This window comes from Passer montanus, unplaced genomic scaffold, assembly GCF_014805655.1.
Source record: "Passer montanus isolate IOZ18808 unplaced genomic scaffold, ASM1480565v1 scaffold71, whole genome shotgun sequence".
Classification (NCBI taxonomy): Eukaryota; Metazoa; Chordata; class Aves; order Passeriformes; family Passeridae; genus Passer; species Passer montanus.
Window position 1 is genome coordinate 1,913,970 of NW_024372259.1, and position 10,871 is coordinate 1,924,840.

At 51.3% G+C, this 10,871-nt stretch overlaps 2 protein-coding genes across 3 annotated transcripts in view; both read right to left on the reverse strand.

Annotated features, from left to right (window-relative positions):
- The window catches only part of LOC120512197 (ADAMTS-like protein 2), a 26,762-nt gene extending 23,711 nt beyond the window's left edge, over positions 1-3,051 (reverse strand). Inside the window, exon 1 of the mRNA XM_039730237.1 lies at positions 3,033-3,051. Coding sequence (XP_039586171.1) covers positions 3,033-3,051 — 19 coding nt within the window. The remainder of the gene's footprint in view (positions 1-3,032) is intronic.
- Positions 912-8,550, reverse strand: LOC120512236 (torsin-1A-interacting protein 2-like). Of its 2 annotated transcripts, none has more exons than XM_039730303.1 (6): positions 8,395-8,550; positions 7,582-7,764; positions 5,692-5,991; positions 5,250-5,561; positions 4,718-4,816; positions 912-3,850 (listed from the first exon to the last, which is right to left on the reverse strand). In XM_039730303.1, the coding sequence occupies exons 2-6, from the start codon at positions 7,613-7,615 to the stop codon at positions 3,090-3,092; spliced, it is 1,506 nt and encodes a 501-aa protein (XP_039586237.1). In that variant the 5' UTR covers positions 7,616-7,764; positions 8,395-8,550; the 3' UTR covers positions 912-3,089. The 2 variants fall into 2 exon arrangements, with proteins under 2 accessions (XP_039586237.1, XP_039586236.1); XM_039730302.1 differs by having other exon boundaries at positions 4,652-4,816.
- Positions 8,551-10,871: the final 2,321 nt, after the last annotated feature.

The window sequence follows — 10,871 nt, forward strand, 5'->3', positions numbered from 1 at the left end:
TGCTCATTTTGTGGTGCAGCAGTCCAGGCTGGCCTTGCAGGACTGGTTGTGCCCCTCAGTTGTGCTCCTCTGTAATTTTCAAGGTGATTTTTAGGATTGTTGACCACCTTGTGGCAACACATCCTCTCCTGCAGAGACTGGGACTCAAAAAAACCCATCAGTGCACCTTTCTGCCTCTGAGCTTGTTCTTAAAAAACTTTAAAAAGATTTTAAAAGACTTCAGTCTTTAAAAAACAGCCTGGTTTTTGCATCAAAAAACTAGTGTTGCTGTACCTGGGGACACTGGGTTCTCACGTGAATCTTTGGTGTAAGACCAAATCTTCTCCTCTGGCATCAAAAAGGAGATGGGTGATGTTTACTTCTGGCAATCCATCACATGGACATCCATGTGAAGGCAGGTGCCATTGTTATGGGTATTGTTGTCAGGGGACTGAAGAAAATCCAAACTAACAGGGTAAATTCTTTCTTTTCCAGACCTCTCTCTGCTTAGGCTAGAGCTGGGCAAAATAATTCATCACAAAAGTAAAGGTTTGAGTGTGGTGGAATATCAAGTGGAACCAGTCTGTTGAAATGAGACATATTTGCTTTTTGTATTTCTGAAACATTTGAGTTGTCAGTGGATTTCAGCTTCATTTATTATCATTAAGTATTATGCAAACCCCAGTGCACTTCAGCCTGGGTTGAATCTTTGGGGGTTTGTTTTTAATTTTGCCACAGTTGAAAAAGCTGCAAATATTTGCCCCAAATAACTGAGAAAAATATTGTTTAGAGTTTTTCCAGGAAAAGCAAATATTCACTTTGTTTGCACAACTACAGCCCTGACCTAAATAAAACTTTGCCTAATATGATGATCTCTTTAGCTTAATGAAAATAGCTGAGAAAAAAGTATGGAATACAGTCAGACTCCACTCTCACCTTGCTGGCTTCTTTCATAATCTCACCATTTATTTTTAAATAGAAATCCTGTTCCAGAAGCAAGCAGATATTTGTCTTTAGAAGGCCATAAAAATATCTCTGTATTGGAAGAACTCAGGTGGGTGACACTTTCAGCAACGGGGAGTTGCCTTTGCATACCTGGGCTATGCATTGCAAACACAGTATGCAAAATGGAGAGAGGGAATATTAAAATACAGATTTCCAACAAAATACTGGCATAGCATGATTAATGCTCTGCTGGTTCTTACATCAACACCCTGCAGAGCAGGATACAGTGTTTTCTCTCACCAAAGTAGTGTACAGCAATAGAAAAGAGGGAGAGGAGGAAGCAATTATCTTCTATCAAACCCTGCCCTAGGCTCCAGCAGGTAGTTCCCACATTTAGCCCAGAGTTTATCAGGGTTAAAACCTCTGTGGTCTTGTCTTCATGCCCCCAGCCAACCAAAAAGTCTTTATTTGGTCAGAACATGAACAAATAACCCTTCCTCTTCCTTCATTTTGTCCCCTCCTCCAAGTTAAGGGCCACTACTCTCCTGGGACAGGTCAAGGCACACGACAGGGGGAAAGAAGAGACAGGGCTGTGGTTTTTAGGGTGCAGGGCTGCACCTCCTCAAGTCCTTGGTGGGGCAGATCAGCAAGGCACTGTTGGCAGCAGACCACCCAACACCAGGGTCCAGCTGCTGTAAGGAGCACCCTGATGTGCAGCTGCTGAAAACCACCGTGGTGCTGTGGATTTGTTCTTGTTTGGACACAGAGCCTGGCTCTGCAAGGCCATGATCTGCTACAGCTGCTCCTGCACAGGCACATGGGGCTGCTCCCTGGGGCTGCCCCTGGGTTAGAATAAATGCTGTAACCTGCACCTGCCCCTCCAGGGGCTCCTGAGTTGGCTGCTCTGCCCCACAGCACCTGCAAAAACACAGTGTGCAGGGAAACCACAGTGCTTCCACGACTTGGATTTCTCTTCCTAGGATGCAGAAGAGAAGGCACGGAAAGAAGCTAATCTGCTTTGTCAAGGAATTTTAGTGTTAATGGCAGAGATTTGGTCTTTACCAGCTAACCCAGCTCTGCTCCTACTTGCTTTGGCAGATGCCAGAGATCCATCTGCCTGGCAGGGAGGCAAATGTGCCCTTGGAGGGCAAGGACCTGGTGTGCTACCCTACATGGTTTGAAATACCAATGTTAACATCTACATTCACCAATAGAAGTCACCTGGGGAGAGGCTGGCACAGGCTGCCAGCCCTGCACACAGACCAGAGATCCAGGTGAGGAACAATCTGTTGTGTGGGAACAAAGCATCAGCCCGAGGAGAGTCACAGCCTTTGTGTGGCAAAGGGATAGAGTGGACTCGTTTTAGAGAGAGGAAGCATTAAATTACATTGTATTATTCATTTTTTCACCTGTGTAATCCCTTGAGGCTTCACACTATCACAGTGGCAGCAACTGTTCCATTGCTCTCTGGTTCTGGAGCTTGTTCTCTGGCACCTGGGAGCCCCTCGTGGCATCCCTGCCATTAGGGTAGTGTTCAAGTGCTGACAACCAGGAATTTCTGGTAGTTGATGTTTAGGGGATCTCTGAATTGCAGGTTTGTCTGAGGATCTGGGCTTTTCCTGGTGTCAATCGGGCTGTGCAAGTGGGACACTACTGGGGCTGACTGGTCACACCCTTAACTGGCAAACTAATTTCTTTTTGAAGCAAGCCTTCAAAATTTTGGGCCTGGAGGAATTTGACCTTTCTGTGTTCCAGCAGCTCCCTGGATAAAATATATTGTGAGACTGATGTACACAACTTTAGCAAGCTGAGGGGCAGGGAGAGATGAAAGAGCTGCTGAATCACAGCATCTTTCTGTTGTACTAGCTGTGAACATTGTCTGTTTCTTGACAGAAAGGCTACCTGCCAGGTCCTGTTTTCCCTCCTGATGTTCTCCTGTGGAACTCTGAAATACCCCGTTCCCATCTGCCAGAAGGAAGTGTGTGTATCACCTCCAGGACTCAGCTGCCCAAATGTCCTGGATCAACTTCTACCTGTCAAAACTCTTCCCAGGAACCTACAAGAAACAAATTGAAGAGAAGTAACACCAGTTGTGCCTCTGCCTGTACCAGAGCCAGCCAGGACCATCTTTCCAACCCTCCTCGGGGCTCTGGCCACTCGTGTCCCTAGGCTTTGGCATGGCAGCCCCCCTCCTCTATGGCCTGCACCGGGTGTACGGGTAGGACCAGGTGGGAGATGCGGCTCCACAGCCCGCTCAGCTTGTCGGAGTCCATGCGGTCGTAGGAGCCGGGGCTCCTGGTGCTGGTGAACTTGGCCCAGAGGAAGTCACGGACCCTCTCCTCCACCTGCTGGAGGCTGATGCGGCTCTCCAGCACGTCCTCCTCCAGCAGCACCGTCAGCAGCAGCGCCACGTCCTTGAAGGCGGCGCTCTCGTGGTCGCAGTACTTGTAGAAGATGAGGGTGGCCCCTGCGGGCAGCAGCTCGAAGCGGTGAACCACCGCGGCCCGGCCGCCGGCCTGGAACGCCGCGCTCAGCTCCGAGTCCACCTGCAGCTTGGCGTGGTCGCTGTGGAGCCTGGCTTTGTCCCTGCCCTCGACGTGCACCGTGCTGCCGTGCAGGGCGGCCGAGTAGCAGTCGGCCAGGCGGGCGCTGAGGCAGCGCAGGGTCCGCTCGCCGCGGCGCGCGGCCGTGAGGATGACGATGGCCGGCTGCGTGGGCCGCGACGCGTTCAGGTGCTTGCGCAGGAACTTGCGCCCGCGGAGCCACAGGTCGGGGCTCTGGCCCGGGAAGCTGTGCTGCAGCTGCTCGAACTGGGACAGGAAGGCCTCCACTGCGGGGTTCTTGCGGGGCTGCTGGGAGCTGGAGGTCGGGCTGCCGAAGCAGAAAATGCACAAGCACAGCACCGTGAAGCCCACGATGAAGAGCCCTGTTCAGCAGGGAGAGACACGACATGGGGAACAGGATCAGTTCCAAGTGACCCGCAGTGACATGCTGGAAAGTAGCTACAGTGGCTATTTCTCCCCTCTCAGAACTTCCCCCTGAACTAGGAAAGTGGAGCAAGTTGGCCAGAAAAGGTGAAGGGGCTGCTGGCTCTGTGTTGTGAGATTCCCACTCCAGTACGCCAGGTGAGGGGGCTGCAGCTCCAGGGACGAGGGCAGGGATTGTGCAAACCTTCCTGAGGAAATTGCAGCTGCCCACAAGCTTTCTTCTCTTTCCCCCTCCTCTGTTTTCTTCAGGGTTTGTGGCTGTTCAGAGCACCACATAGGGAGGTGTCTGACCCGACCCAGGTAAAGTGCTGCTTTCACTGCCCTCCTCCATGCTATGAATGAACAAAGGACACTGTGCTTCCGCTCAGAAAACAGAAGGCAGCAAGGTCCAGACACAATGCCTTGTGTCCCCTCCAAGACAAAGCAGAGTCTCCTTCTAACAGGAGAAATGTGCTGATGCAGATCAGCATCACTGTCCCTGCTTAGAGCCCCAGGACAGAGCAGGGCTGGGGAGGGGGACACTCAGCACAGCAGCCCCCAGACCTCCCAGGACAGCCCAGGGCACTCACAGCATGATGACCACAATATGCCAGCTTTGGAGGCTGAAGAGCTGGAGGGGAAGCTGCCACTATAGGCTTGAACTGAGCCTGTATTGAAGGGGATGTTTTTTTTCTCTCAAACCCTCAGAAGAGGCTGTGAAAGGTCTCGAGAGAGAAGAGTAATTAAATGTGCTTTATTACTTGCTCTTGGAGGATCAGTGCCTTCTGGTCGATGAGTAACATGCAAGGGAAGCTTCTTTTCCTCACCTTTCCACAGGAGGGACTTTTTGGCCTTCTCCTGCTCTGTGTTTTGGGTGGTGATGTTCTGCAGGGAAGACAGAGTCTCTGGGTTTGGGGCTGTGTCCCCTGCAACAGGAGAAAAGAAATGTGCCACTCACTGCTGAGGGAACAGGTAAATGGAGCTGCAGTAAGCCAAGCAGGAGCTCCCAGCTGAGGAAATACTGCTTTGGGTTATACAGCCCTGAGTCTTGGCTCTCTCCTCTTGGGCTGGGCAAGGAGAAAGGCAGTGCAGAGTGCAGTCAGTGTGGCTTCATGCCTTTCAAAGCACAACAGGAGCAAAGGCAAGAGAACAGTGCAGAGTGCAGTGTGGCTTCATGCCTTTCAAAGCACAACAGGAGCAAAGGCAAGAGAAAGAGAGAAGCCAATTAATGTTTTGTACCTTCTTTGCTGCTTGACTGCAGGGAAGTGACAATGGCTATGAAAGATCTCACCCAAATATTATTCTTTTGCCTATGGGAATAGGAAGTGGAAGAGCAGCAGTGTGCAGCCACCAGCTCACCTTTTGGTCTTTTCCTTAATGTGCCTTGGGACCTGCTCTCCTGTGTTTCTTGCTCTCTGGGTGCCTCTGGCTCCCAGTCTGGAAGAGTGGCACTGCTCCTCTCTGCCAAGTGGCCCCTGGGGACATCTTCCACACCAGTCACATCCAAGTGTGTCATTTCACCGTCAGAGCTCCTTGCCTTGCTGGCTGATGAGGCATCTTCCTCTGCTTTGCAGAGATTTTCACACTGCCCAGTTGTCTCCTGGTGCTCCTGTGTTTCCTGGTGGACAGGGCTGTCTCCTTTGCCTTCCACATTCTCACGGCCCAGCCCAGCTGTGGGGAATAAAATTCACAGACCTACACTTCGTCTCTTTTAGCCCAAGAACCAACAACCCTTTCTCCTGCTCTACCTCCTCTAAGCCAAGGCCCAAGTTATCAGGCCTAAGGGTGGGGAGAGACTCACCTTCATCCAAGTCCTGTTTTGCCAGGGGTCTTTCTGAGACACCATCTCTTGTCTTGTCAGATTCTTCTGGCAATACTTCAGTTTCCTGGGCAGATTTCTCTTCTAGTGTGGGACCAGCTGAACCCAGGAGTGTTGTCTCTCCCCCATCAGCAGCTGATTCACACACTGAAGAGCTCTCCTCTGGTTTGCAGGATGTCTCAGGCCACCTGCCTGTCACTTGGTGCCCAGGTGCTTCCTGGGTGTCCTCTTGGTGCACAGGACACTCTGCTGTGCTCCCCACCTCACCCTGGGCTGGTCCAGCTGTTGGGATCAGAGTTCACAAGCCCAGTGAGCCACACAGGAGTCAAGAATGCCCACTGCTTCACACAACTCCCAGTTCTGGGAAACATTTACCCCCAGTGAGATGGAGAGAACAGAGTGACCAGAAGTGACAAAACTCTTGAGCTGAGATTCAGACAGCTGAGTGAAGGAGGCAATCAGGATGCAAAGGCAATCACTCACCACCTCCTGCAAGCAGACTGATGCCAGGCCAGTCTCCCAGCAATGGCCACCTTGGAAGCCACCCCCTTTCTCCCTTTGCCCCAGTTTTTGTTGCTGAGCATGATGTTATATTGTGTTCAACAACCCTTTTCCCACCTTGGGTCCCTGCCCAATCTTCTGCCCACCCCAGGGTATTTGCTGGGCAGGGGCAGAAAGCCTTGATGCTGTGTTCAGCAACAGCCAAAACATTGCTCTGTTTTCAACATTTTTTTCTCTGAGCCCACAAATCCAAACCACAAACCTTACAGCTGCCATGCTAAAGCTAACTCAAGTCCAGCTTATGTCCTAGGTGGGAATGGCAGGCAATTCCTTCCTTCAGTGGTAAAATAAGTTACCACATCTTCCACAGATAGTGGGTTTTCACAGATAGTGATGGATTTGAATAATTCCTAAGGCTGTTGTTGAGTACAGTTATGCCAATGCACTTCAAGCATCTGTCTGAATGTAAATGATAATTTTGCTCATGCTCTGTCTCTGTTTCTGTGCTGGAGCTGCTCTCCCAAACAGCTATGGCAATATTTAATTAGAAACAAACACTGGAGCATAATTCAATAGAGGATTCTGCGACTGAACAGCGTTTGTGATATATTCTGACTCTCACAGAACCAAAGTGCAGTTCAAATTTCAGGTACTATTTGTGAAAAAATGCTTATGAATGATCAAGCACTACATAAATGATTATGCTATAATTAGAATAAACACTGATTAAAAGGGCGAGGAACTCCCTTCTAATTTGAAAACAAAGAAATAGCTGCACTTGTCACTTCATTTTTACATTCTTTGTTGCTGAGTATTACAGTGACACTTCTGACTAGCTAGGACAGACCTGAGCTGGTGATGGCATCACTTTATCACTGACACATTTGTAGGTACTAGTCATAACAAGGCTCCCACAGAAGGTAAGTACATAATAGAAACTGAAACACGAGGAACTTGGAGATATCCTGCTGTTCAAGCTGGGCACAAACTACTCTCTGCCCTGCCTCTTCCAGAGTTTTTCCAACCACAGGTGGTGGAAAACTGGCTTATTCTTTAAGCATCTGCAGATGGGAAGCACCAGGATGTGGGGAAGAAAGCTCTTCCAGTCTGGATCTCTCCCTTCAGCATTCCTTGTGCTGCCATCTTGGGACACAGAGTCTAAACCTGTCGCAGATCAGAATCTAAAACTGAAAGTAACTTGTTCACCTTTTACCCTTCAAAAAATGATGGCAACTTGCTTTCCTTGGCCTGGAAAAATTGGGATTCTTTTGCTGGTTTATTTTTCTTCTGCACAGGCTTCTCATGTCACTGCTGAAAACTGGCAGCAAAGGGATTTTCCCAGCAGATAGAGTAAGCAAAGGATTCACTTACCTCCAAGCAGATCCACGCTTGGATTCTCTTCCATTTTCCTTTTCCCCTGGAGCTGTGGCACTGTTTGGTTTCACTTTCCCCGGCGTTCACAGGGAGCTGTACCTCCCTGCTGCTCCGGAGGCTGACCGAGTCCTGCCCTGCTCGCAGCCACCATCCCGTCCCGGGCCGCCCAATTCCACAAGCCTGATAAGCAGAAACACGGCAGCCGTGAATCACGGTGGAGGAAGCTCCTCCTCCGTCATTCCCAAGGTGAAAATGGGCGGATGTCGCCCCTAACCATGAACCTTCCTCCTGCGGGCTGTCAGCTTGCAGTCAGTGCGGGGGTTAATGCGAACCGCATTTATCCCGGGATATGCCAGGGGGGTGAGGCACTGCTGTCTCATCCCCGCGGAGGCCAGGCCTGGAGTGTGGGGCTCGACACGGAGCAATGACCCTGCTGCTGCTGTCGCTGCCCCGGCGGGACCCGGAGGCGATGCGGCAGAACCACCCCGCGGGCTCAGCCTGGGCCCTGCGCGCCTCCAGCCGCGATTCCCCCGGGAAAGCGCTTCGGGACGGGGCACTGACGGAGCCGCGCTCGCTGGGCCGGATGGAAAACTCCCAAGAAACTTTCCCCACCGGAGAGCGGTTTTCTGTGCAGAAATCTCCAGCCCAGCCTCCGAAAGCAGCAGCTTCGCGGCCCCTCGCCCCCAGCCGTGTCTCGGGGCTCTGGGGTGCAGCGGCCGCCCGGCGCTCGTCCCTCCCCTCCCTGCTCCCGGCGCTGAGGCTCCGGCAGGAGAAGGAAATCAGCAGAACAAAGTGGAGCCGGACGCTTACCCAGGCAGGCTGGGAGCCGGTCAGGAGCAGCGAGGCGGCAAGAGGAGGCCAGCGCTGGCCTGTCCCCTCGCCCTCCGTCCCAGAGGCCCTTTGGTGGCAGGGCACAGCGCACACCCTGAATCTCCGCTGGAAACGTGACGGTGAACTCTGCCCTGCCCTGGCTCCCGGCTGCCTGCTGGGAGCTGTAGTTTTCCTTCCCGCAGTCATTCCCGGGAGCCTTCAGGAAACATTAACTTCCTTTTTTTGGCTGTTTCCTGCATTCCGTAACAGTGTTGCGGATTTGAAGCGAGGAAACGATAGTGAAAGGAGGGAACTGGTTTGCGAGTTGATTTAGGAAAAGTACTGCAAGAAAAGTAACCCAAACACATTGTCAGCAAAGCCCAGACTCTGGAAATGTCACGTTGCCAGTGCAGGCAGGCTGGGGAGGACGGGGAATGGAGAGTCCTCAGCACCAGCCTGGGAGAGGGATGTGGAGCCCACCCAGCGTTCCCTGGAGTGATCCAGAGACTGCAAAGCAGGGAAAGGTCTGACAGTGTGTGTGTCAGCCCTTGGCTTCATTTAGGGAATGCTTTTCCAAAAAAAAATCTGTTCTAACAGGTAGTGCCTGCACAGTGGCATGGGTATGTTCCAACCCCTTCCCCATTGCCCCTGCCCAGGACACGTTTCATGGAAAGCAGCAGCACGGAGCACTCCAGAGGAAAGGCAGCGGCACAGGCAGCAGCAGAACAGAGACAGCAATGCCCCTGGAGCTCAGCTTGCTGCCTTTTCACCAGCATCCCCAGAGGAAGCCAGCAGGAAATGGCTGAGACAAAACACAGGGAAAGGCAAGTGAGGCAGTGCTGGAAAGGAGCAGGCACTGAGTGGCTGGGACTCCTCAAACTGGAGAGCAGAGGGCTGAAAAGGGGGATGGGATTAATGTGTTTGGTTTGTTTTAATTTGATTAAATCCTCCCCCCCACCCCATTAGTACTGGAGGCACATGTAAAACAGGCGAGAGGTTGGGTTCAAATGGGAAGGAAAAAATACTTTATGCTGTATGGAGGAGCACTTGCTGGCCCAGGGAGCACAGAGGCAGTGTCAGAGGGGTCAATAAAATGTATGTGCCATGTTCCCCGGGGTGTCAGCATGTGCACAGGCATCAATACTGACACTGCTCGTGTCAGGAAGGGGGTGAGAAGGCGAGGTGTGCTGGCCACTACTCCTCATTTCTGACAGTGGCGTCCCCTGTCACCCACGGAGCCTGGGAGGGGACAGTGGCCATGGCAGACTCAGCACATTCCCTCGTCGTGACCGACCTCTCACCAGGTGCAGCAGAGGCTGTAAACCCAGGAGAATGGAAAAGCAGGAAGGAAAAACTCAGCATGGCTGATTCACAGGAGCCAAGGTCACCTTGAGAGCCCTGCTCCTGGCTGCTCTCACCACAACTTGATCTCCCTCAGCAAGGAACAGCACAGAGGAGCTGCAGGTGGCAAGGGCTTCATGGAAATCCAGGCATTATCTATCCCTCTGTCCCTAAAACCATCCAGTCCCTTCAACACAGTGTTTGGGGCTGAGGGGCCACCATTTCCACGGAAGCACAAGTGTCACAAAACCAGTGGCAAGAGTGTGACAAAATCAGGGGGTCATTTCAGCCTCTCCAGGTTGAGAACCTGGTTCCCAAAAAGTAGTTTGGCAGGAAAATTAACTGGCTGGCCTAGGGCATGAAGTCATCACAAAACAGTTACAAAAAAGGATCTTGCCATTGTTATGTTGATTTTCTTTTCCTGGTGTGAGACTTGTTACATCCTCTTTTATTTTTGCTTTAGAAAACAATGCTCAATGTGTGTGTTCTGCTTTTAGGACTGAAAAGAACAATATTTAGTGCTGGTACAGTAGGAGCTATGTATAACTTACCTCACAAACATTCACTTGCTTTTGGGTGAAACATTTATGGTGTGTTAGTAAAGAATTTAAGGTATTTTTTGTTTTGAAATCTTTGTACAGAGAAGACAGGCACAGGAGTGCAGGCTGAATGGCACTTCCCTCATCCAGCCTTCCTGCTGGATTGCACAATGTGCCAGACTCTCCTCAGTGACAGGACAAGGAGCAGTGGCCATAAACTAAACCACAAGAAGTTCCACCTCAACATGAGGAACAATTTCTTTACATTGAGGGTGGCAGAGCACTGGGAAAGGCTACCCAGGGAGGGTGAGGGGTCTCCCTGTCCGGAGAGATTCCAAATCCACCTGGATGTGTTCCTGTCACCTGCTCCAGGTGACCCTGCCTTGGCTGGGGTGGTTGGACGATCTCCAGAGGTCCCATCGAAATGGAACAATTCTGTGAGTCTGTGAATTTGTAAAAGGATCTCTATTTGCTTAGCAACTCGTTTCCAAGCTGGTCTAGAGCTGCTGGGGAGGGAGTCTAGAGGAGACTTTGTAGTCTTGTCAAATTGCATCTTGAAAACCTCCAGCCATAGGAACTCTACCACATGGCTGGGTA